The sequence below is a fragment of the Pristis pectinata genome, chromosome 2 (assembly GCF_009764475.1).
Source record: "Pristis pectinata isolate sPriPec2 chromosome 2, sPriPec2.1.pri, whole genome shotgun sequence".
Classification (NCBI taxonomy): Eukaryota; Metazoa; Chordata; class Chondrichthyes; order Rhinopristiformes; family Pristidae; genus Pristis; species Pristis pectinata.
This window is the reverse complement of record NC_067406.1, coordinates 29,209,763-29,237,735: the sequence shown is the minus strand read 5'-3', so window position 1 is coordinate 29,237,735 and position 27,973 is coordinate 29,209,763. Positions and strand designations below refer to the sequence as shown.

The 27,973-nt window shown below is 39.7% G+C and overlaps 1 protein-coding gene across 8 annotated transcripts in view; it reads left to right on the top strand.

Moving 5' to 3' along the window:
- Window positions 1-27,973, top strand: part of LOC127567561 (transcription factor 4-like) — a 470,428-nt gene that overhangs the window by 284,547 nt on the left and 157,908 nt on the right. For all 8 annotated transcript variants that reach the window (XM_052010594.1, XM_052010593.1, XM_052010592.1 and 5 more), the window contains 2 exons: window positions 1,188-1,323; window positions 6,401-6,450. In XM_052010594.1, coding sequence (XP_051866554.1) covers window positions 1,188-1,323; window positions 6,401-6,450 — 186 coding nt within the window. The remainder of the gene's footprint in view (window positions 1-1,187; window positions 1,324-6,400; window positions 6,451-27,973) is intronic.

Below are 27,973 nucleotides of genomic sequence, written 5' to 3'. Positions count from 1 at the left end.
TATAATGTAAACAAAGCCCCTCCCAGTGTTTCAGGCCAAATCATGTTATTCTTATTTGAGGTCTTCCATAGCCCTGAACTAAGCTTCCAGACCCATATTGTTACCAGTGAAATGACAGCTTATTCCACCTTCATAATGTCATCCATCTTTGAGATGACCATGCCAGTTTACCAATGAAGCTCATGTTCTTGCTTTGTTACCTTCAGACTTGACAGTTCCAATGATCTCCTGGTTGGCCTTCAAAACTAGGCTGCACATGTCTTAACTCAGGCCCAAGTCCCACTCAACAACTTGCTTATTGATCAACATTAGCATGCATTTCAGCACTCATCGTTATCATGTTCAAAATCTTCAGTGTTCTTCACTATCAAAGATAGCGATGCAGTTGCCTTCTATGTCATCTTAGAGGGAACCCCCCCCCCACTCAGACTGGACCGAAAGCAGTTATATCACTTGGGCAACCTTTGTCTCAATCTTTTTGCAGACATTCCTTTCATTCTTTTCATCTCTCCCTCTCTCTAACTTAAAAACATGCTTGACCTCACTTTTCTAGTTCTGATGAAGGGTCTTGATGTGAAATGATAACAGTTTCTCTTTCCAGAATTGTTGCCTGATCTGCTGAGTACCCTTGATATTTATTGACAATTTAAATAGCCAAGTATTGGGGGACGGTTTGGATAGTGATAGGGACTGAGGTGAGTGATTTCTGCCAAGGTGGAAGCTCACAGATTTTCTGATTGAGAGGAGGAAGCTTCGAATGCTGAGGTTACGAACATTTTGCCTTAGCTTGGGATAGTGCTGTGGGTGAGAGATGATGATTTCAGCTTTTCCAATGTTACATGTAAGAATTTGTCTTCAGAATAATAGGCAGCTTTTAAAAATAAAAGCACCTTTAAAAGCCAAAGCAGTACACAATCTTTAAAGCAATAATATGTGGTTATTGGTGAATGAACTCCCACATCTTAGTATTGATAGAACTAGCTTTCCTTAAGTTATCATGTTTGTACCATTGGATTTGTAGTCACAAACTTTACACTTGAATGTTTGCAGCTGCATTCAATGCAGTTTGAACAATCCAGGGTGCAGTCAGCTGCGGCAGTATTGATGTGAAGTAGTTCTGTCCTGACTATTGCTAAGAACAAAAGGGCTATCCTAATGTTTTTTTCCTTTTTTTTTGTATGTTGCAGTCCAATCTCCTTGGGCATGACATAGGTATGGGCAGTCCAGGAGCAGTTTCACCTACAGGCACCAAGCCTGGGTCACAGTATTATCCATATTCCAGCAATAATCCCCGTCGGCGACCAATGCATGATTCCTCAATGGGTGAGTGCTGTTCCATCTTTAACTTTTCTTGTTTCCTTTGCCCTTTGATCTTGTTGATTCTTCAGTAGTTTACTTGTATGTCGTAAAGCACACTATATTCTGTTACACCTTCATGAATTATTTTTATTTTGTTTTCAATTTTCACAATACTGAAATTTATAAATTATCATTTGAGAAATGGACACAATTAGGCCTGAGGAACAAGTGCAATGTCTTGTTAGTGTACAATAAAGGAAGAATGTAAAAATGTACTTTATCTGATGACAACTCGAGCTCATCAAGTGGCTTCCCACAAGGCTTAAACTGAGAGCTTACTGCTTCCAGGCAACTGGAGAGGGCTGCCAGTTTGCTTCAGTATGTCTTTAAGAAGCTAGGATTTTAAAATGAACTCCTTAACAGGATCTTTGAAGACTTAAATTCCGAAAGCCTGCCCTGCTCCCACTCTTTACACCCCTCCCCCCCCCCACCAACTTGTTAAACCAAATATTTTGGCAATCCTTATCAGCATTGCTGGAACAGAACATGTGAGGTCATTCTGTCATTGCTAAGTAGTTTTAGTTCATTCACCTTTATTTGGGTGCAAGTATTTAGGAGACCACAGTTAATTTTGTTAGAAAATATTGAAAATGATTATTTGGTTAGGGACCAGCAAAAAGGCAGGAGTCATGGAAAACAAATTGCATGTGTTAGGAGTCTTGGTGAGTGAAGAGGCACTTGTAACTTTCCCTAGCTGATATATTGATGTGTCTTCAGTGAAATGTCTGTTTCTTAGAGTTTGCTCATTGGGTGAGACCTCATGAAGAGATTTGGTATTGGTTTATTATTGTCACTTGTACTGAGGTACAGTGAAAAACTTGTCTTGCATACCATTTGTACAGATCAATTCATTACACAGTGCACTGAGGTAGTGCAGCTTAAAAACGATAACAGAATACAGAGTAAAGTGTCAGAGCTACAGAGGAAGTGGAGTGCAGGTGCAAGATCATAAGGTAGATTGCGAGGTTAAGAGTCCATCTCGTCGTATAAGGGAACGGTTCAATAGTCTTATAACAGCGAGATAGAAGTTGTCTTTGAGCCTTGTGGTACTCGCCCTCAGGCTCCTGTATCTTTGGCCTGATGGGAGAGGGGAGAAGAGAGAATGTCTCAGGTGGGTTGGATCTTTGATTATGCTGGCTGCTACACCAAGACAATGAGAGGTAAAGACAGAGTCCAAGGAGGGGAGGCTGGTTTCCGTGATGTGCTGGGCTGTGTGCATAATTCTCTGCAGTTTCTTGCGGTCCTGAGCAGAGCAGTTGCCACACCAAGCCGAGATGCATCCAGATAGGATGCTTTCTATGGTGCATCGATAAAAGTTGGTGAGTGACATAGGGGACATGCCAAATCTCTTTTACTTCCTCAGGAGGCTAAGGCGCTGGTGAGCTTTCTTGGCTGTGGCATCTACATAGTTGGACCAGGACAGGCTATTGGTGATGTTCAGTCCTAGGAGCTTGAAGTTCTCAACCCTCTTGACCTCAGCACTATTGATGTAGACAGGTGCATGTGCACCGCCCCCTTTCCTGAAGTCAATGACCAGCTCTTTTTGTTTTGTTGACATTGAGGGAAAGGTTGTTGTCATGACACCATATCACTAAGCTCTCTATCTCCTTCCTGTACTCCAACTCATCGTTATTTGAGATCTGGCTCACTATGGTGGTATCATCTCTAAACTTGTAGGTGGAGTTAGAGCAGAATCTGGCCATGCAGTCATGAGTATATAGAGAGTAGAGTAGGGGGCTGAGGATGCAGCCTTGTGGGGCACCAGCGTTGAGAATAATCGTGGCAGAGGTGTTGTTGCCTATCCTTACTGATTGCAGTCTGTTGGTCAGAAAGTTGCAGAGGGAGGTGTTGAGTCCCAGATCTCGGAGTTTGGTGATGAGCTTGCTTGGAGTTATGGCATTGAAGGCAGAGCTGTAGTCAATAAACAATGGCCTAATGTAGGTGTCTTTACTGTCCAGATGCTCCAGAGATGATTGTAGGGCCAGGGAGATGACATCCACTGTAGACCTGTTTTGGCGGTAGGTGAATTGCAGTGGGTCGAGGTTGTCTGGGAGGCTGGAGTTAATGCGTGCCATGACCAGCCTCTCGAACCACTTCATGATGGTGGATGTCAGAGCCACCAGTCGGTAATCATTAAGGCACATTACCTTCTTTTTCTTAGGTACCGAGATGATAGTGGTCTTCTTAAAACAGGTGGTAACCTTAGATTGAAGCCGGGAGAGGTTAAATATGTCTGCAAATACCCCCACCAGCTGATCAGCACAGGATCTGAGGACACGGCCGGGGACACCATCCAGGCCAGATGCTTTATGGATTCCATCCGGGCCAGATTTACAGTTGATATGAAGCATTTATTTTAAACACCCTATAGGAAGTGAATACATTGCACTGAAAACACTACCCAGCACTTTATCTTTTTTCTCCTGATGTGCAAATAGTTAAATCAGTGTTCCTTGCTTCATATGTGATATGTCATAATTTCATCAACCTTTCTACTTAAAATTTCCTTTTATTTACATCATCACAAAGAGGCTTCAAGACCTATGTATTCATCCTTCAGGAAGTTAGGAAATATCCACATTGTTAAATTGCTTTGTACTGTTAGTATATTTGGCTCCAAAAGTGACTGCAGTGAAATTAATGTAGGTTAATAGATAGCTGGCAGCAAATCTTGTGGTGATTTGGGGTGATGCCGTGAAAGGTAAGAGTGAATCTCAAGCTATTACAGACTGCATTATATCTCCAAGAGCTGAATTTAAAGCAATAATTAGATTTATAATACTGTATGAAATAGCTTGAGATTCACTCTTAACTTCTTTGCATCACCCTGAACCACCGGTGTTTTTTAAATAATTATTCATTATCTATTTTGCTGAGGAAAAATAAAAAGATGAAATTAAAGCTAATAATTTTTTGCTTGTGAAATAGATGGTGCTATATCAATTTCCTATCATGAAAGCCTGACTGCTGAAGGTGATGTGACCTAAATGAATGGATGTTGTTGATAGCAACAGAAGAGTTAAAAGCATTTCGATCATTTGACAGTTAACTTAGAATCAGGTTCCCCTAGTACAAAATGGCCAGTTTTGGAGAATTAAGCTATGCATTATATAAAACAGTAACATGAAATGTCTTACAAAAAGCACCATCCTGAGTCTACAGTATATTCCATGGTTGATTACCTTGGGGAAAACTGAAATATTTTTAATTTTCCCCAAAGAGATTAATTGGGAAGGATATAGTCCTCAATAAGGTAAAATATGCAAGGCATGTGGAAGAAGCAAACCAGTTTGCTGAATAATCTCATTCAATATTTTCATACATTCTTATTGCCTTGAGATGATGGCATGGGCAATAAAGCAACAGTTAAGCAGTTTAATCCAAACTCTGAGATGACTTTGCTGTTCAATAGTCACCTTATCCTTATTCTCTGTAGGAACATACTTAGAATATGGCACATTGAGCAAATCTGAAGATATACATGTGACCTAAAAATTTGTAACTTTGCTAATTGATCATTTATCAGCAGTAATTTAACAGAAAATAACATGCAAGAGTGTCCATATCAATTTGACAATATATAGGTGATAATTCAATGTGATCAAATTGAAGCTTGTATTTGGGAGTAAATGTAATAAGGAGAACCATTAAACCATCAAACCTATCCTTCCTTCATGCGTCTCAATGGTAAAGGTTAAGAAAGGAAATAGTGGTCCTACATCTACAAAAGAATGATTGATTGAAGTTTTACCAGAGCGTAACATAGTAAAGCCCCATTGGCAGTGGCACATGAAAAAGACCATCAGCCGATAATGACCAGCAATGTTGACATCGTCATGTGTTGCAGCAGTGCCTGTGAGGAGTGGCCAGCTGTGAAGTGTAGCCAATTGTTTGCAGTTCCATCTGTGATTTACTGTCTTAATGAACTTGCGCTCTGAGATCGTTTAACATTATAGCGGCAACATAAAAAGTGATGGTATAGGGGTTGAGTGTTTTCAGATGTGATTTTAATTGACAGCCATGTGGAGGGGACCACCTGTGAATAAGGACCACTTTTTGTGGGAACCACGGGTGGTCGCTTTTGACAGGTTTAGCTGCATGTCCCATTACTCATTGGTAAAAATCAGATGCAAGTTGTCAAAAGTTATCAGGTGGTCCTATGGTGTAGCTGTTGATTTTAGCGCACATGATGCTGAGTGTATGCCGCTTAGCTAGGAAGTGCTATCTGACACAACAGCCATTTTATTAGTAAAATTTACCATGAGTTTCAAGTTTCCCTTGTGAATTCTGTTTTCATGTATTGTGACCTTTTTACATTTACTGATGTCATATTTATTAACTCTTCTGATATCTTCCATACTGTACAAACTTAAGTGGAACGATAATCAATACACTACGGCAATTGATTGCCAATTATTGGAAAATACAGCTTTTATTTCACTTGCATGCTGCCATCTCCTGGATACCTCTCTGAAAAGATGTGTGCAAGCAAGTCTAAGGGTAGAAACTTCTGTTCATTGCTTCTTTGGTGGCCTAGTTGGTACAAACTCTGGCTGGCATAATACTGAACTGTACAAACCAAATACCTGTTAATTAGCTGATCTTAAGGAGCAGTTGTTGGGGCTTCACCGCGGACATCCTTAGGCCGAAAAGGAACTAAAATCAAAATTCTTTGTGCCTTTTCCAAGGAATGGTGTAAATGTAGGCATTCAGTAAGATGCACTTTGACTCCGATGTGGGATGATAGCTTTGCAGTATTCATTGACTGGGTTCTTTCATGCAATATAATCACTTTGGGAAGATATTAAAAACTGACACTACCTACAGAACTTCGCCCTCATAGAGTCACTGCAGCTTGGAATAGGGGTAATAGGAAAGTTGGGTAAATTTTGTCTTTATGATTTTGTTTGAGAGCTACCAATTGGTATAATTCTTTGCAGCCTTCTATGTAAGGGGAAAAAAAAACACAAGTATTATTATTTTAACAAATAGCCTTTGTTGAAAGAGGATTCTACTAATATGTTAACTTACTGATTTGCAGAGATGCCACCGAAAAAAGTCAGGAAGGTGCCTCCAGGCTTACCATCTTCGGTAAGTTACATTGTTCAGTTACTAAATTGCTGAGCATCAAAGTGTTTTAAAACTTTACTTTAAAAACTTTATTTATACAGCATGGTAACAAGCCCTTCTAGTCCAATGAGCCTGCACCGCCCAATTACACCCATGTTAACCTACTAACCGGTACATCTTTGGAATGTGGGAGGAAACCCACAGAGTCATGGGGAGACTGTACAAACAGACAGCGGTGGGAATTGAACCCTGATCGCTGGTGCTGTAATAGTGTTATGCCAACCACTACACTGCTGTGCTGCTCTGTTGATAAAAATATAAAAGTCTAAGGGTCCATATGAACAATCAGAAGGGAAGTCGGTGCACTATTTTTTTGAAAGTATATTTCACTGTATCATGGAGCTTTGTTTTGTAAGATCAATTTGTGAATCATGATTTCATGTCTCAGAGCCATGTGGTGAATAACTCATTCTGGGATTTGCATTATCAATGCTGCATCTTAAACTTCATTTCTTCTGACTTCAAAATGTGACTAGAAAAAGCCATGAATCAACAAATGGGAGAGATGATACTCATGTGCATTAATAGTTAGGGTTGTTTCACTTTGTTTTGTGATTGTTTGATCATAAGTAGATTTTTTTGTAGATTTCTCTGACCCTGCCCCCCCAAACACCTTTCCATCCTCTGGTCTCTGCCATCCATTCTCTATGTAGAAGCAGATTAGATAGCTCTTCTGCTGGAATCCATTTCTAACCCAGCCGTCCTCCCAACAGTATAACACCTAAATAGTCATTCGTGTGAGAATTCATAGCAAGTTTTGGATGTCACAGCCAAGACTCATTCCTCATTTTCACCTTTGTAAATGCACATTTTCCTGCAGGAGGCCACTACATGAATATCCAGAGATGGAAACCTGGCAGATTTTCCCCTCTAGCTGAAGTCAATAGTAGTGGAGTACAAAGTGTATTAAATCTACTGACATCCAAGTTGAGATCAGCTAACTTAGCAAAACTCTGACAAAAATTATGTTTATGCTGCATTTCCACTTTACCCACTGAGCCATCAGAAGATTGTTCACATCATTAAATAATATTGGTCATCTTCACTAGAAAAGGGGAATGCAGCCTTTTTAGAATCCTCGCAAGGAACAATATGGTTATCTTTTTCCTAGTACAGTGAACTGATCTGCATGTGTTTGGAAATATTTTCCCTGTGTTAAGAGAAAATTTATAATTCAATTGTATTCAAAGCAGTTTCATGGTTGTAGTAAAAAGCATTGTATCCATCATGGTGTTTTCATGAATGATAGTTATATTTAAAAAAAACTTTTTTCTGATGCCCTGTTTTAAAAACAATTAATTGCACATTGGTATTGTTTTCTGTGGGAAATGCTCACATGGCGTTTATTAATTGTATAAAGAAGCGAACGTGGAATGAGGATTTACATGGATTGTAAAATACCATGTATTTTTGACATAAGAATTCTATGTTCGTGCAACTAAAAAACAAATTTCAAAAGTGAGTTACAGCAGTTGCTAACAACTTTACACGTCGTTCCACCCCGATATCGTTACTGACTTGTGAACTGTTCATTGGTCAGTACGTGATTTTTAGCTGTTTGATCATTATGTAGTATTGCTAGAGTGATTGTGAAATTAATGTTTTTTTTCCTCTACGTGCCATGAATAAGTCAGCAAGACAAAGTTGAAAGAGATCCTTTAGTACATATTTATCCTACCTCTTACACACTACATTATAGTAAATATCTGGCACTGCTTACATCTTGGTTATGCTAAGAAGAAAGGAATTGTTTTATCTGAGTTCATATCTGTTTTCGCTTTCTGGACTTGAGTTTTTTCTAATTGTGCATGTTTGAGACTATAGCTCAACATTTAGATGGATTTTAATTCCTGAATTGAATATATGATACAAGTAAACTTATTCACTATAACCGGATGTAGTGGGGCATCTAATAGTAACTGCCATATGTTAGATCTACCTCTGTGTGACTGTCTTTAAATATTTGTGTGCCATTGCTGAAAATCCAAGCTAAAAATGTCACAGCAAGAAAGCTTAGGTATTTGGGACCCGAGTGAACGGGATAAGCAACCATGTACCTCCTCAACCAAACAGATTATAAGACTCTGAATTTGACACTACGAGGACTGACAAGGAACATCTGTTTGTTTTTGAATCGGGTGCAGTAGGAGAAATAAATGGAAAGAAAAGTTAAATGAAAAGAGAGAAAACATTAAAATAGCAACTATAGTTGAAACTTGAGGGAAGAGAATTCCATTGTAGTAATGGCTAAATTTTCATTCTGGAGTTGTTGATTACAAGTAATTAGCTTTGTTAAATGGTTACTTAGCTAAGAAGGAATAATATTTAACCTCTGGTGACTTTATTTTGTATCTAGTGTGCAAATACAGGAACATTGTACTGTTCAATGTACTACAGAGATGAAGCAAACACCAAAATGTTGTTTTTGTAAAGCAATTGGTGCAGCATCCTATGAATGCTTCAGTTTAACTATACATCTGGTCCTCCCCTGAAGTCATTGTAAGTAGTGGTGAGCACCATAAGCCTTCCCTTTACTTTGACAGCAGGTTATTGGGTAATATAGATGTCCATCAACCTTGGCAGGTGATGAAGATCAGCACTGAGCTAACAGATGCATAAGTCCAAACACAGCAAAGAGGAGCAACTCCAGTTCAAACTCCCCTAATTGTTTTAGTTGATCAATGTCAGAAGCAGGTCAGAGAGATTACCAATGAAACCTCTGCTGTGGAAGGTTATTGACTCGCTGTCTGCAGACATTGTTCTGTAAAGAATGTGTATCCACTTGGGGGCAATGAAAAGTGGGGGAAAGGTAGAATTGTGTTGATTTAGAAACTGTATTGGTTAATAAAAATATGCAGTGAATGTAACACAATAGCAGATAATGTACTAGAAAGGGAGATTTCTTAAGTTTTGGTAGAATAGTTATTGGTATCAGGTGAGGTAGGGTGAGAGTTGGATTGGTTACGTTGAATAGCTAACATCAATCAAAATATAGAGGGCACATATTTCATAGTCCTTTTTGGAATAAGACTAACATTCAAACATGATTTGTGGGCATTTTAGTGTAAATTTCTGTGTTTATCTAATCAAGCCTCCATAGGGTATCGTGAGTATGTGAGAAAGAGCAGAGCAAATGAGTTTGTCTCTATGATCAATCACAGTGAAGAACTCACATTTAGTCATGCAATTTTGGAAACCTAGAAAATCTAATTCACAGTAAAATCACCTACAGCAAGTGAAGTAAACATGGGATTAAGAAAGATGACAGAAAAATAGACATTTTTATTTTTTTTTAAAATTCAACAATAATTAAAACTGAAGGAATGAGACTGCAGTTATGAAATTAAATTTTCACTGTCAGAGATTCTTTGACAGTAAGTCTCCTCATGCCATTAGAAATTAACTTGCACCTGAATGTGTCAACCATAACTTATTCTGCATTGTTTAATGGTGCAGCTTCACATTTTACATGGACTTCAGTCTGGATTATCGATGATGACACTTTCCCCCTAACTGTAGCCACCCTGCCTAGCTATACTGCCCACAACATGCCCTGCCCAGACCATCTTGATTGGCAGTGTGGCTTTCCTCAACAGATTTTATATTGGAAGCTTCATTGTCATTTGGAAACTTACATTGCCAAATCTCTCAAGTACAGTCTCAAATGCATAGTTTCCTGAGAGCAACTGAGCAATTGGTGATGGAAAGCTTTCCTCAAATAGCTAATGCATCTTCTGGATTCAGAGGAAGCCATCATAAAATAGAAAAGAGAGCAAGTAAGCAATGATGACACAGTCTTGAAGAGGCTGTCATAGAATGTTAGCAATATAAAAGACATCAATTTAACAGAACACTTTCTGTATTTGAATCTTATTAGCAAGGTTTACACATTTCTTATCGTATCCTCTCCTCAGTCTGAAATTCCTGAGAACTGAGCTATAGAAAGAGGATCAGTGTAAATGGGGGAAAAAAATTAGAAGTCCATGGGCATTGGTTTTTGAGCCATTAGCTTTGTTATAAAATGCCTACATTTGTTCAATGTCCACATCCGAATCTTAGTTGTGAGTTATTTTTAATCCCATGGGATTACCCTTGAAACTGTATACAATTTAAATAAAAATGGAGAAGTAATTTTATTGTACTTTCTAATGTTAGCGGTGATGCCACAAGGATCAGTGGCAAGGGTACTGTTATTTTCCAATTATTTCATAGTTCACAAAACTAAGGGTGGTCCCTGCTGTTGCTGTGGTATCTGCAAACAGGGATGTGGGTGTGAGGCTGGCAATGATACTTGAGAAATCTCAGAAATGTTAAGCAACCTTTTTAAGAAACCTGTATTTTAAATTTCCGAACAGTTTGCTGAGGAGACCCTGCGAGAATTGCAAACATAAAAATATGCATATCACGAGATACAGAAAAGAGCCAAACTAATTTCTAAAATTCCAGGTGTTGCACATCTGCATTTACAAAGGGTACTCCTTTTTGGTCTATTCATGATTTCTAGAACAGTTGAAAAGTTCTTCAGTAATAGCTGTACACCTGTGCTTCAAAGAACTACATGACTGTTATTATTTTGACAATTAGTTACTCAGGGCACACTCTCAGTAAAGAGCCAGTAATTAAATTATACAACAAACCATTTCAACATTCAGCAAAGTGGACCTTTAGTGAACCTGGAAAAGCCCCAGTTGGAACAATCCCAGGGAGTCATGTTTGTAGAAGTCAGGGTCTGGCTGTTTCAGGTGTTGAATTTCTAACAGGGAAACATTTCCAGGTATCCAAAACAGACCTGGCACACTTCAGGGTGGGTGACAGAATGATCACAAAGGCTTGCTTCAGATGGCAATAGTCCTTGTTGTCAGTCTAAACACATGGTTCATTTATCAGATTGCTGCAACCCAAGCTCTTGGCATAAATGCTTGGTACGTTTGATGGTATAGTTGAGTTGTGATGTACTGGAAGTTGCCCACTCATTTAGAGAGGGAGTTACTTGTTCTTAGATACTCTAAGTTCTAACTTTATGGCAGAAGAAGCAGAATCAATTCACTAAAGTTGAAGGCATAAGAACTGGTTAGAGCTCAGATCATGCTTGTGGGCTTTTTAGTGCATTTGTTTAAAACAAGTAGTCCAAGTGATCTTCTTATAGACAAGCAACCATTTACAGTTGAAGGTTGTAGGACTCTAAGGCCTGAAACAGCCACCTTCTTCCTTCAGGGTGGTTGGCTCTCCAGGCAGTTTGGAACCTCTTAGAAAAAGGGCCTGGCTGGTGTTCAAACAAAATAGAAAATTGCACTTTTATTCTGATGGACATCAAAATAATTAATGCTTTATGTTGAAACTCTCCACTGCTGGTATCCAGTAACTAAAAGAATTTTCTCCTCAAAAACATAAGCACGTGACTAGTTATATTTAGGGGCTATATAACAGAATCACAAGATAGAAGTTGACATGCATCTTTTGTGGACATGCTGTGAAATGAAAACATTCCACTTTAGCAGAGGGAGTGGTTACTCCCTGTCTATACCGGTAAGTCCCACTGTCAAATTTTGGAAGCCATTTTTTGCACTGCTGTAGATGGATATGAATGAACGTTATCTTCAATGAGCAGGATGGGGCTTGAGCCCTCTCCAGCTTGGGGTGCCTTAGTAGCCTCCAAGCAACCATCGGTTGTGAAATATAAATCTGTGAAAAGGGTTTTGGTGGAGTTAAAGGTGCAAGGGTCCTTCCCATTTCCAGCACAGTCACAGTTCATTACTCTGTCACATGCTCATTCCTCTCCATCTCCCCCTGCCTTCTTCAGTTACTCTCTCCCACAAATCATTTTAGGACTCACCAAAGGGCTGTGCCAGTAAACCTATCCCATGTGTGCTGGGGATCAATACCTACAACCTCGATTTTGTTTTTTGAACTTGTTGATCTACCTTCACTGTTTAACTGTAATTAGAAACAGCGAGCAGGCAGGCATTCAGCTCATAACCCAGTTAATTTCTCCTCTTATTGTATACTTTCAATTCCTTGTACTATTGAATCAGCTTCCAACAAAGTCAAATTCACTGCATGAAAATAATTCTCCTTGTTTCTCCACTAATTTTTTGAAGAGGTGACCAAGAGGATTGATGAGAGCAGGGTGGTAGACAATGTCTAAGTAGACTTTAACAAGACCTTTTGAAGTGGTCCCTCGTGGTAGGTTTGTTCAGAAGGTTAGATCCCATGGAATTCAAGGTGAGCTAGCCAATTGGATGCAAATTTGTCTTGGTGGTAGCAGTCAGAGTATTGCAGTGGAGGGTTGTTTTTCAAATTGGAGTCCTGTGACCAGTAGTGTGCCACAGGGAACTGTGCTGGGTCCCCTCTTTGTTTATGATCTATACTAATGATTGTATGAGAATATAGGTGGCATGGTTAGTAAGCTTGCAGATGACACCACAATTGGTGGTATAGTGGGCAGTGAAGGTGGTTATCTAAGATTACGACAGGATCTAGACCAACTGGGAAAATGGGCCAAGGAATGGCAGATGGAATTTATCTTGGACAAGTGCTAAGTGTTGCAATCTGGGAAGTTAGACCAGGGCAGGACTTGCATAGTAAATTGCAGGGCCCTGGAGAGTGTTGTATAACAGGGAGACCTAAGGGTACAAGCACATAGTTCCCTGAAAGTATTGGTTTATTATTGTCACTTGCCCTGAGGTACAGTGAAAAACTTGTCTTGCATATCGTTCATACAGATCAATTCATTACACAGTGCATTGAGGTAGTACAGGGTAAAACAAAAACAATACAGAGTAAAGTGTCACAGCTACAGAAGAAGTGCAGTGCAGGTAGACAATAAGTTGCAAGGTCATAAAAAGGTAGATTGTGAGGTCAAGAGACCATCTCACTGTATAAGGGAACTGTTGAATAGTCTCATAACAGCAGGATAGAAGCTGTCCTTGAGCCTGTGGTATGCACCCTCAGGTTCCTGTATCTTCTGCCCAATGGGAGAGGAGAGAATGTCTCAGGTGGGTGGGATCCTTGATTATGCTGGTTGCTTCACCAAGGCAGCAAGAAGTATAGACAGAATCAAGGAGGGGAGGCTGGTTTCCGTGTTGTGGTCCCGGGCAGAGCAGTTGCCGTACCAAGCCATGATGCATCCAGATCGGATGCTTTCTATGGTGCATCGGTAAAAGTTGGTGAGTGTCAAAGGGGTCGTGCCAAATCTCTTCAGCCTCCTGAGGAAGTAGAGGCTCTAGTGAGCTTTCTTGGCCATGGCATTTATATGGTTGGACCAGGACAGGCTATTGGTGATGTTCACTCCTAGGAACTTGAAGCTCTCAACCTTCTTGACCTCAGCACTGTTGATGTAGACAGGTGCATGTACACCACCCCCTTTCCTGAAGTCAATAACCAGCTCTTTTGTTTTGCTGACATTGAGGGGAAGGTTGTTGTCATGTCACTGAGCTCTCTATCCTTCCTGTACCAACTTATTGTTATTTCAGATACGGCCTGCAGCGGTGGTATCATCTGCAAACTTGTAGATGGAATTGGAGCAGGACCTGGCCATGCAGTCATGAGTGTATAGGGAGTAGAGTTGGGGGCTGAGGATGCAGCCTTGTGGGGCACCAGTGTTGACAATAGTCGTGCTGGAGGTGTTGCTGCCTATCTTCACTGATTGTGGTCTGTTGGTCAGAAAGTCGAGGATGCATTTGCAGAGGGAGGTCTCTGAGTTTGGCAATGAATTTGCTTGGAATTATAGTATTGATGGCAGAGTTGTAGTCAATAAACAATAGTCTAACGTAGATGTCTTTACTGTCCAGATGTTCCAGAGATGAGTGTAGGGCCAGGGAGATGACATCCACTGTAAACCTGTTTCGGCATTAGGCAAACTGCAGTGGGTCGGTTTTCCGGGAGGCTGGAGTTAATGTGTGCCGTGACCAGCCTCTGGAAGCACTTCATGATGGTGGATGTCCGAGCCACTGGTCGGTAGTCATTAAGCCATGTTACCTTGTTTTTCTTGGGTACTGGGATGAAAGTGGTATTCTTAAAACAGGTGGGAACCTCAGATTGAAGCAGAGAGAGGTTAAATCTGTCTGCAAATACCCCTGCCAGCTGATCAGCACAATATCTGGGGACATGGCCAGGGACACCATCCGGGCCAGATGCTTTCTGCGGGTTCAGTCTCTGGAAGACTGATCTTGCGTCCTCATTGGTGACCACGGGTTCAGGTGCATTAGAGGCTGTCAGGGTGGGTGGTGACAAACCAATCCCCTTCAGTGATGACACAGGTAGACTGGGTGGTGAAGAAGGCGTTTGGCACGCCTGCCTTAATTGGTCAGTCTACTGAGTACAAGAGTTGAATGTCATGTTACAGCTGTACAAGACATTGACACCATATTTGGAGTATTGTGAGCAGTTCTAGTCACCTAGCTGTAGGAAGGATATTACTAAGCTGGAAAGGTGCAGAGAAGCTACACAAGGATGTTGCTGGGATTGGAGGGTTTATAACTCAAGGAGAAACTGGATAGATAAGGAATGTTTTCCCTGGATCATAGGAGGACTGAGGGGAGGGATATAAAATCATGAGAAGCTTAGATAAGTTGTATGGTGATATTCCATTCCCCAGGGTAGGAGACTATAAAACTAGAGGGCATAGATTTCAGGTTAGAGGGGACCTGCGGGCATGTTTTTCCACACAGAGGGTGAAGGATGCTGGAGGAAGTGGTAGAGGTGACTACGATTACAATGTTTAAAAAATATTTGGACAGGTACATGAAAAGGAAACATTTTGTGGGATGTGGGCCAAACACTGGCAAATGGGACTAGCTCAGATAGGCACCTTGGTCAGCATGGACAAGTTGGGCTGAAAGGCCTGTTTCCATGCTGTATAACTTTTTAGTCCGTCCTCTTGCTAGAGAAACACTTTCTCCTTTAAATATTCTACTTAGGTCCTTCATAATTTTGAACATCTCCATTAAACCTCCATTACCTGAGGAGACGAATCTTAGTTTCAGTAGCCTCTCACCATAACTGAGGGCTTTTAAAACATTTTGAGATGCAGGATGAGTAATTGGATAGTTGGCATACTCTGTAAGCTGCTTGGAAAGAAAAAGGAGACAGTGAACCTGTGCTTCCCAAAGCTCTCCACCACTCGGGGTTTCCCCCTTGTCATTCAGCGTCAAATTGATTATCATTATGCAAGTGACTACCTGCATGTTAGAAGATACACCTTGGTCTTTCACTGTCTAACAATTAGTTTTCTTCCCATGGTATAATTCTGGAAAATCTTCTCTGCATCCTCTCCGTGGCTTTGATGTATTTCCTACTGTGAATTGGATGTGACAATTTCTTTAGCAGAAGCTGATTTCCTGTTGCCTGCACTTTAATTCTCCATCCTACCCCCACACTGACCTATCAGTCTGTGGCCTCCTGCACTGTTGCACTGAGGTCCAAGGCTAGCTTGAGGAACAGCACCTCATCTGCCATCTGGGCAGGTTGCAGGCTCGTGGACAATATTGAATTCTACAACTTCAGGTGACTTAATTTCTCTGTCTGTATCAGTTGTCCATCTATGATATTGGCTCAACTTTTTTTTCTTCTCCTTGTTTCTTTTTTTTCTTCTGAAGTGGCTGACATGCCAGGCATGTCTTCCTTCTCTGCATTTTGCAATTCCTCCATTCTTTTGTCTGTTACTTTGTCTATGTTCTCACTCTGTAACTGCTCCCATTCACTTAATGACCAGAAAACCTTGTTTATAGCTTATCTGCATGGTCACCCAGGTTTTACCCTATCAGATACATGCGCCCTCCTCCACTCTCCCTGCTGCTTAACAAGCTATTCATTTTCATTTACTTATTTATAATGGTTTAGAATAACTTCCTTGCTTTTGTACTCTGCCTCTATTTATAAAGCCAAATATCCCACACTTTTTTGACAGCTTTATCCACTTGCCCTGCTACCTTCAACAATTAGTGTGTGAACCTCCAGATCTGTCTGTTCCTGCAATCTTCCCATTTCCATGTATTTACAGAGGAAGCAATGTTCTGTTTTATTCTCTTCCACCATCTGTACCTCTCTCGTTGTGTAAACTTCGCTCATGTTGCATCAAAAATTGTCCATTTGGAATAATTAGTATTGCACTAGCATTGTTTTTATGCCTTTAAACTCGCAAGTAGCCTTGTAATAATGTTACTTTTCCGAACCATTCCCTGCTAAGATGGAAAACTTAATGGGACCTAAATGGGATTGTGGCAGAGAATAACACGGATCCAATTATGCTATTTTTCCAGGCCTGTTTGATGTAATGCAAGTAGCCCAGCATTTTCCTTCATATGATAACTGCATGCAACAGCTCAAATTGTATTATTGATGGCTGCACACCTCAGCAAGGGGCCCAGCATTGCTTGCTAACGCTATATAAAGCTACCCTGCACCAAGATGATTGTGGTTCCAGGAGATGTTGACATTATTTGGAATAGGGCTGTGCGGTAAAGAATAATAGCTCACCATGGGAGGGTGCATGCAACATGGTTTTCTGAAACCGCATCAGTCACCCTGATGGAGGAACTGGAAGTGCAGAGAGATGGCCTCTATCTTCAGGTGGTCATGGGACCTCCAGAAAAGTAAAACAAAAATCATTCTGAAGCTAAGTGCCAAGAATTTAATCTCTACGGGCCAGTTATAGTGGAGAAGAGGTTTAATGATCTCATCACTGACCTACCAGCAAATTCCATCAGTTGGGACTTGCACCTAATTTTAATATTTATTTCTCCATCCTAATAAATGTGCCACTGTTGTATGGCTTGTACTCACATCTCAAAGGTTGTACACACTGTCAGCTATTTAACCATGATAGCTACTTCATCCAAACAGATTAAACATAGAACATTACAGCACAGTACAGGCCCTTCGGCCCATGATGTTGTGCCGACCACTTAACTTTAAGATCAATCTAACCATTCCCTCCCACATACCCCTCCATTTTTCTATTATCCATGTTCTACACACCCACCACTCTCTGTGTAAAGAACTTGCCTCCGATATCCCGCCCTGTACTTTCCTCCAATCACCTTAAAATTATGCTCCCTTGTATTAGCCATTTCTGTCCTGGGAAAAAGTCTCTGGCTGTCCACTCAATCTATGCCTCTTATCATCTTGTACACCTCTATCACCTCTCATCTACCTCCACTCAAAATGTCCTAGCTCATTCAACCTATCCTCATAAGGCATCCTCTCCAATCTGGGTAGCATCCTGATAAATCTCCTCTGCACTCTTTCCACATCCTTCCCATAGTGAGGCGACCAGAACTGAACACAATATTCTAAGTGTGGTCTAACCAGGGTTTTATAGAGCTGCAACTTTACTTTGTGGTTCTTGAACTCAATCCCGTGGTTTATGAAGGACAACACGCCATATGCCTTCTTAACCACCTTATCAACTTGCACGGTATTTGCACTCTTTCTCGTAGGAGAAGATGCCACATTATTGATGGCAGTAGAACTTTAGTGTTGTAGCAGTCGCCTGCCAGCATGCACCAATCCCTGTGGGGGAGATGATGCTAGCCATTATTGAAAGAGCCCTTTAGAATACAGTTTGTAGCGGTAGGGGCCAATTAAGAATCTGGTCATGTTACTGGATGAACAATCACAGAAGTCTGGACTAATGGTTGTGAATATTGGTCTGATCTCACCCTTGCAGCTGGGTAATTTACATTCAGTTAAGTATTGATTTTTTTTTAAAGCTATTAATAATGGTGACCATGAAACTACAGGATTGTCGTAAAATCCCACTGCTTCACTAAGTACATTTGGAAAGGAAATCTGCTATCCTACTTCACCTACTTGTGCCTTCCACAAGGCACCACAAATAGGTAGAGTTAGAACCAAAGATCAAGGAAATCAACCAGCAATTAACCTGTATGATTGTTATAAATAGTGTTTAATGTGTGTCAGCCTGAAGCATTGAGCTGCAGAGTGGCAGCATTGTATACTGATTGACATCATGACCTGCCTGTGCTGCATAATTGCTGCAGATGTTCACTGCATGTGCTGAGCTAGTGCTGCACTGCCATGGTGCCTCACAAGCTACACAGTACAAAGACATTGGGCAGTGCTTTGGAACTCCTAAGGGTGCTCGCACCTCCCAAAAACTGGCCTTAACAAACCTCATTTCTCCTTTAAGGTTCTAGGCTTTATTAGGGTCACCATCATATTTACCTTTCTTGCCTCATAGAGGTAATATTTTCCATTTGCTTCCTTGGTATACATAAAAATGACTATTATTTCCATGTTACATTGCGGAATAGAATACATGATTCAGCTTAATATGAGCAGAATCATAATGGGAACCTGCCAATACTTTTAGGAACTTTAATCTTATCTTTACTTGGCTTTCAATATAAAAGAGTATTTTATGAATTAACATGGCTGTAAGGATTCCAATGATTTATGAAGTATGCTTGAAAATGTACTTGTGAATGGATTGCTGTAACTATTTTTGCTTTATTTTGTTTGTTTTATTTTAAGGTCCAGTTAGTAATACCAGGATTATCCCTTCAGCTTGTATTGCAATTTCTTCAGTTAGCATTTCGCTAGAATTCTAAAAATAATAATGAAAAATAATTTCAGGAAGCTGCTAGCTTCTCAGGATGTATGTATTTGCATAGATTGCTATCTCTGGTCCATGACAGTGGTTTATTGGCTTAAAAATATCTGTGGTTTTGTCACACTGTATGACAAACTGCATTTGACAGTCTGAGAGTAATGTATTTTTGTAGCTGTTTCTCATTCCTCTCAAATCACTGCAGTCTCCAATATCCCTTTCTGCACAAACACTTCTGCAATTGGCTGTGTGTCAAAGTATATATTTCACTTTTCTGTAGGTGTAATTTCATGTACACAAGGTTCATATGTCCTAAGTGTGAAGATTAAAATAATTCTAATTTACATGAGTGGAATAGCATTGGTTAATATTGTATTATTGTTTTAATACAAAACAAGGCAAAGTTTTGGCCAGAGAGTACATTGGTAATCATGTAAATAATGGAAAGTGAGTTATTGACTTGATACAAAGTGGAGCTGGAAAATGATATAGAATATGCCGAATAAGTGGTGGCGAGTTTCAGTTGGTAATTGCTCCTGGAAACTCGCTGAGCTGCAGGCCCATGTTGAACAAGGCTGGATGTGGATCACCATATGGTTAAACTGACCTTCTGCATCTTAGAAGCATCGCAAGAGGTCTCAGTGGTGAGTCTGCCTAGGTGGCCTGTGACTCTGGCACCCTCCCCAGAACATCCTGACAACCTTTGACTGTAGGCAAGGCTGTGGAAGAATGTTGGTTCTCAAAGTTATCAGAAACATTTAAAAACAATTAAGATTGTTATATATTAAGATTTTTTAATGTGTTATTAATAGCTATAAATGCTATCAATAGATACTATTAAATCACCAAGAAATAATTGAAAGCAGTCAAAATAGTGAACTTCTTTCACCTGATATCCACGGCAAAAGGACCCAGTGTTGGAACTGAGTCATTTTGCACACATTGGACTTGCGCTCTGTGTGCACCAAGGTCATACCAAGGCTGACTGAATGCTTTGAGTTTTCTTTGGAATCTTAGGCCACAGTCAACTCAATTTAGTCCATGTTAAAGGCCACTGTCAGTTTTGGGGGAATGCAGAGCAAAATGCTGTGTAAGTGCCAGTCCCAGGTTTTAATCCAAATCTGTGCTGAATTCAACAATTCCAGTCACGGTAATGGGGTCATCACAAATGAAATCTAGTGTCCGTGGACTATGAAAAAGGGGAAGAAAATACATGGTTGAGCTCCAATGACTGTTTTTCCAAAAGTGCAAATTTGGGTGTCAGCTGAAGGCAACAACCTGGATTTAATGGAAAATAACTGGCCAAGGGTCAAATTCAACTTTGAACACTTTGTCGTCTACATCTCCTATGAACATGGGAATATAAGAAACAGGAATAGGCTATTCAGGCCCTTATGATTGCTCCACCATTTAATAACATCATGGCTGATCATTTTCTTCAGTGACACTTTCCGGAACCAACTTGGTATTGGTTTATTATTGTCACTTGTACTGAGGTACAGTGAAAAATTTGTCTTGTATACCATTCGTGCAGATCAATTCATTACACAGTGCATTGCGGTAGTACAGGGTAGAAACAATAACAGAATTCAGGGTATACCAAAAAAAAATCTTACCTTTGATCTTGTTAGGTTTTGTTTTTTTTTGTCAATATACTTGGGGAGGAATATGGGCATTTTTGTATTTTACTTGGAGTAATTTAGATTCCAGAGTGATCTAATGTGTACGGGTGGGAAATAATTAGAAATGCAAGTAGAATGTTTGTCTTTATTGCAAGGATATATGAAAGGAGGGAAGTCTTGCTATAACTGTAGGGCATTGATGTGATCACAACTGGAAAAACAATAGGGTTTTGGTGGTCTTGTGTAGCAAGGAATATGTTTGCATTGGAGGCAGTTTTTAGAAGGTTCACTGGGTTGATTTCTGGAAAGAAGATGAGGAATAATTGAGTTGGTTGAGCCTATGCATAAGCAGTCAGAAGAATAAGAGATTATTTTATTGAAATGTGCGACATTCTGGAGTCATAAAATTATGTAGCATGGAAACAGGCCATTCGGCCCAATTTGTCCATGCCTACTAGTGGACACTGTCGCGTATTAATCCCATCTCACAGCACTTGGTCCATAGCATTATATGCCTTAGTGATTCAGCTGCTCATCTAGACACTTAGTCTGCAAGGATATTGGTCCCCCTCTGATTCAAGTGCAACCCATCCCTCTTGTACAGGTCACCTCTACCCCAGAAGAGATCCCAATGGTCCAAGAACCTGAATCACTGCCCCCGTACCAGTTCCTCGGTCACTAATTTATCTGGCCTATCTTTCTATTTTTGACCTCGCTCGCACGTGACACCAGGAGTAATCCGGAGATCACCACCTTCAAGGTTCTGCTTCTCAACTTCTTACCTAACTCCCTATACTCATTCTGCAGAACCTCATCCCTTGTTCTACCTATGTCATTTGTATCAACATGTAAAATGACCTCTGGCTGTTTGCCCTCCCATTCGGAGATATCTTTGACCCTGGCACCCAGGAGGCAACACTGATAAATATAATAGAGATGGTAAAGAATTTCTTCTCTCAAATAGTTGGAAATATTTTGAAATCTCTCCCCAAGGAGCTGTGGAAGCTGTCATTAACTATATTCAAAGTTCAAGCAGAAACGTTTTAGAATTAAAGTGAAGTTGGGGACTTTGGCATTCGGACACGAAGGTCAGATTGAAGCTAAATTCAGATTAGTAGTGATATTAGTGAATGATGGAGCAGGCTCAAAGGGCCATAAAATCGATTTTCGCTTTGGTTTCTTGTCTTCTTATGTTTCTTTCAAAAAAAACATGCACAGTTATCTATTTTTGATAAACTATAAATTAAACAGTTGTTGGGGTTTTTCTGTGATAATATAGCAGTCACTGTAGACTGTGTCCAAGCTCAAACATAGTTAATACATTCGGTTCATTCCTGTAAAATACATGATGTTTGAGGGCTCTTTGATCAAAGCACCATGTTTACTATATTTTTACATAGAATTTCACAGCACATGTCAGGGCATTCGGTCCAAGAGGCCTCTGCTATTGTTTATGCTCTACATATCTCTCCTCTTTCCATTCTTCATTTTGCACTATCTTCTCATTCCTTTCTCTCTTGTACTTGTACATCTTCCTCTTAAGTGCTCAAAAGCATGTTATTTCAACTGCTATGAGGTAAAGATTTTCACGTTCTTCCAGAGTAAAGAATTTTCTCCTAATATCCCTATTAGATTTCTGAGTGACAGCTTTGAATTTAAGACTGTCATCGATCTCATAAGTGAAGCAACCAGTCTCTTCTCTCCCACAGAACCCAATTGTAGATTTAATGGCCTTCAATAGGCAGCCTTCCAGATTTTTTTTTGTGGAGAAAAGAGCCAACCTTGATCAGTTTTACCTAACAGTTGCAACCCACACCACTTCTGGTGTCATCCTTTTAAAGAATTTTTTGCACCTTCCCCACTGTTGCCTGTAATACTGAAACCAGAACTATGCACAGAACTCTTAAGTGTGATTTATCCAAGGAGTGGCAGTCATGCAGAAAAACCCCAACAACTATGTCTTTTTTATTTATGGTCTAGCAAAAGTAGATAGTTGATAGGTAAACATGGGTCATTGTAGTCCACTTAACAACAATGGATGGAAAACAATAAGTAACTTTTCAATAGTTGGTGTTCAATTGCTCATCATATACATGTGTCTCACACATGCACACACACACCCTTTTCAGAGATTGGGACCCTGGGAGAGACTAAATGAAGACTGGGCTACACAAGTTGTCTTGGGGTAGATGTCGAAAAAGCACAGACCTTAATTGACATCACACAAATGGCTTTCTGTCCCTGTCAAATGAAATGGGACTGATGTGGCTAGAAATCGTTACAGAAAGATTGTTACCATGGGAAAATCTGCCATGATAATTGTGACAGAGTTTGAAATATGCTTGTGTGCTGTGTTGTGAAAACTGACACATTTTGAACTGCAAAGCTAAAGCCGTCTCCGACTGTTCCTGATGTGATTGCTTTATACAATTAAGACACTTTTGTATCACGAACATTAAGGATGTTTTCTGTATTGTTACATCTGAGAAGGAGTACCTCGTGCAGTCATACAGCTGGCCTTTAGTTTCATCTTAATTAGTGCCAGCACTCTAAATGGGCACCTAAATTGTTTTGTAAGCGGCCATTGTGATTGCTGGTAAGATAAATTATAGCAAATTGCAAAACATAGCTCAATAGCATGAGAATAAAGCTCTTCTGCAAGTGTCCCTGGTTTTCATTCCCTTGCTCCCCCCCCTCCTTTCTATTATCATTTCATCTCTTACTTTCTCAAAATCACAAGACAAGGGAGCAGAAGCAGGCCATTCAGCCCATCATGGCATTTTTGGCCTTAGTCTTTATCGTTGGGTTTATCAATCAAACAAAATTCAGAGGGACATGAGTGAAGTCCTGCCAAATTTAATAATGCTAAAACGCAGCATACTTAAGTCCTTGGTGTTGTGCATCTGACTTTGGCTGTGAAGAGAAAGTTAGGAGTTAAGATGAGCATGAATTTACAGTGTGATTGAAGACCAATAATCTAAAATTTAAGAGGGTAAGGTGCACGTTAATCCACAATTTAATTTGAGAGGTCACCAGATAATCTGTAATCTGTGTTAGCCTTGAACTTCCAGTGGAGAGGATCCATCTCCTAACTACACTTCAGTGAGTGGAGGCGAGCATTTTGGGTATAATGTTTTCCCTGAGTTTTGTGAATTAAATGCATGTCTCTTGCATTGATGGGATATAAAATAGGAGGCTTGAAAAGTGTCCCTTCTCACAATGTTGCTTTAACAATGTACTGCTGTTTATTTTGAATAAGCAACTCAAAGAAAATCACTTGCCATTTGAAGAAACTGCTCTCATAAACTTAGTGTCCCAGAGAACTAAGCATGGGTCTGAATGGAAGCAGAAATCAACTTAAAATTTGAAACTTGTGTGTAGTGAATGGCAGGAATATGCAGCAAATCACATAAATATCAGCATTTTTAATTTTTTGGATATCAGTATCACTTATTTCCATAACACTGCATCAAGCTTGCAGCATACAAGGTCATGGAATCCCAACTGGGCTTCTTCTCTACTTCATTCCTACCCAAACAACATACTTCTATTCCTTTCCCTCATGATCTAATCTAGCTTCCTCATAGGTGTAGAAATAGTAATCATCTCAACTGGTGTATGTGGTAATATTCCACATTCAAATAATTCATGTGGTTGGGTAAAGAAGTTAGCTCCTAAGTTCTCCACAACTAGATTATTAAATTGCTAAGATTTATGCTTGTTACATGTTGATTCCTGGTTCATTTTTTTAACCCTGGCATTTTCACCATGAAATTTAGACTCAAAACTATATACTCTTGTATTTTACTTGCATGTGGAAATACAAAAAAAATGTTTATTTTCTCACTTATTGTGGCTCCTGATGCCCAATTGTTATGTTCTCTGTAATATTAAAATGAGGCATTGTTTCACATATTTATTTGCTTGAATTCATTATTTCATCTGTGGATTTATTTCTTCAAAGAATATGTGAAATGGCTGTTGATCAAGCAAAATTTGTCAATAATTGACTCTTTACTGATAGTTGCCCTGTCTTAAGTATTGAAAAGCTCCTAATAAACTTGATCTGTCAGGGGAAACAACCCACTTCCCCTCCCCTTCCTTTTACAAAACTTGTGAATATCTAAGGTAAAAATAACAATTATGATATCCATAAGCTTAATCTTTGCAGAAGATAAAGGAATAAATCTGTAAGCATTTATGGCAAACAACTTATTGTAAATTTAATGTAATAAATGAACATTTTCAGTATTTATTCCTTGGCCTTGCTCTGTTTCCATTTGCTGAAGATTGCTCCTTGGAAGACTACCTTTCAGCATTGTCAGCTGCTACTAGCAAGACCATCAATAACAAAGACACATTCTAATACTGTATTGCTCATACTTTCCCTCCCTGCTCTGTTTGTAGGCTTGTGCCAGGAAGTCTGAAAACTTAGTTGATGTGAGGAATTAAAATAATGAAAAATAAATACTTTGTTTTCAACCAGGAGAATGGGACTACCTAAATTGCTCTTGCATAGAATTGGTATATACTCAGGGTTGAATGGCCTCCTCCTGTGCTGTAACTATTATATGATTCAGTGAAAGTTGAAGGAGAATTCACCATTTTTGCCTTGGTAAATGTTGTGTAATGAAAGCTAGAGTGCTATTTCATCCACTTGAAAAGACAAAAGGCAGTTTCCATTACACCAATCTTCCTTTATTTTCTCCCATTTAAGCATCAATTTTTTCTATTGAATGGCTGACACTCAGCATGCTGAATTCAAAAATCTTGGGCATATTTATAAGTCCTTCCGTTAGAATTATCCCTTCCTGCGTGTGCAACTTGCTGCTGACCAAGCTCTTTACTCTTCCACTCAAACCTCTTTACCCAACTATGAACAACAGAACCTTCAGCTCTTTTGATCCTACCATGTAAGTTTTCTCCAAAGCCTTTTCTCCAACTTTTTGCTTCTTGTTTGCTTTTAGAGGGTTTCTCAAAATTTATATTGTCAGCTATGCTTTTGGTCATTTGACAGCTCAGTATTTCTCCTATGAATGTTTTTTTAACAAATGCATGTATTTGACCAGTTCAGTACAACGGATGGGGTTTCAGTAACCCTAAACCTCTTCATCTCTTCACCAGGATTACTTTGGTAACAGATTTCAATAATCAAATCCAACTATTCGGCATCCTTTAAGTATGCAATTATTCTTGGATTTCAGTCTTTTCATTATTTCTACAATGAGAGTCGTATTCTCATTTAGAAATTACAGTGTGTGATAAATTTTGTTTCTCTTTACTGTCAAGATAGTTAGGCAGGGTTTTGAATACTTCCTCATTGATCAAGGTTACTGTGAAGGGCACAACGCTGTAAGCAAGACATTAATTGTTTCAGTAGCTGGATACCATTGGCTTACGTCAGAGCTGCAAAGGCTCTTGGATTTATTCCCAGTGACCAAAGACTAAAGCTTTAGTTCACATGGGTGTTTAAATAAGAATACTGAAACAAAGAGAAAAACATAATTGTATTTGGGACCACGGAAGACAAGTTCAGATCTGAGCTGACTAGGGAACACCATTTAGTGGTTGTGTTGCTCGAGGAAAGGAATGGTTTTGAACTCTGTTTGCCCTTATTCAGTTGTCGCACAATTCCTTGCACTAAACTCAGCTGCAACAGAGACTTGCATCTTTCTGCTGTTTTAATGAATTTATCCAGCACTTTCTGGATCAGAAATGGTGTAGAATGAGTTGGTAAAACAAATTTTACATACATTTGTTGGGGTTATGCCAAAGCCTTTTCCAGAAGAGGTCACCAAGAAGACCATGTTTCTTCTAAAATCTGCTTGTCCCGACAAGGAGTATTTGGCATGGATCATTCCCAATCAGCTGCTCCTGTTCTGTACCAGAATAAAGCTGTACTGATGAAGCTATCACCTTTTGAATCATGGATTAACTGAAGGTGTTGTCTGACTCCTAATATGGATAGAAAAGATCCCATTGTTCCATTCAATGAATAACTGGGCTGTTCTACCATGTGCCTTGGCTTACTTTTATTACTCGACCAATGTCAATGAAAAGTAGATTATTTTGTTAATTATCATCACTTCTAGGTGGTCATTAGTGACCAGAAACTTAGCTGGATCAGTCACATAAATAATGTGGCTTTGAGAGTAGTCCAGAGGAAGGGTATCCTTGGGTGAGTGACTTTACCTCCCAATACCCAAAACTATCCACAAAGCACAGGTCATGGCTCTCCACTTGGCTGAAGAAATACAACTTAATAAGCTTGCTTGGCTTGGCATGCCGTCCCCCACTCTAAGCATTCATTCCCTCCACACTTTGTACTCTTTGTACTTTGGTTGCAGTGTGTACTATTTATAAGATACCTTGAAGTTATTCAATAAGGCTACACTGACAGTACCTCCCAAACCCCCCAACTTTTTCCACCAAAGAGGACAAAGGCAGCAGGTGGTTGAGGACACCAACACCTGCAGTTTCCCCTCGTGACTTAGAAATGCACTGCTGTTTGCTGGGTTTAAATGCTGGAACTTGCTGCACAATTGCACTGTTGTGGTACTTTCACCAGATGGCTCACCATCTTCTCAAGGGCAATCGGAGGTGGGTAATTTAAGCTGTTCTTGCCAGGGTCACCCACATTTTGTGAATGAATAAAGAGCATTCATTGGTGTTTAAGGAAATGCTGTGTTCAAATTCACTGTCATGTTTTTAAATTATAATAATGTCTATGCTTCAGAAGTCCTATGGCTGGAATTTGGATTTCCATAGCACCTCTGTATAGAGATTGGAATGTATGGGTCTGTCATTGAGGTACCATTAGTGCAAGAGGTGTGTTTAAAAAAAAACATCTCAAATATCATAATTGTGCAGGTTGGGGTTGAATATATTTTTCATTAATCAGATTAATCAACGTTTTCTGGTGTAGACATTTTATTGATTTCTTTTCCTGTGCTTTGCTTTTTATTTCTTATTAAAATAAATGACTTCAAAAATAATGTGTTTTAACCCAGAAAAGTGCAAGTGTCTGCTTATAAAATTGCAAGCACGTGTCTCTCGAAAGTCTGGAAAATTACAATGTAAAGGGTTAAAATTGGGACAGTGGAGGATCAGTCAAGTGATTTGGACTTGCATTTCCTTGACCAGACCTTGAGAAGCTAGAGATCCTGTGGAATGAAGTAATGGAAACCCAGCTGCTGAATTCCAAAAATGTCGACTCCAGGGAACATTTGTGAGAGTTAAACTGTGCAGAAAAATTCTTCACTCACTGGAATTTATAATACACTGGTTGTAT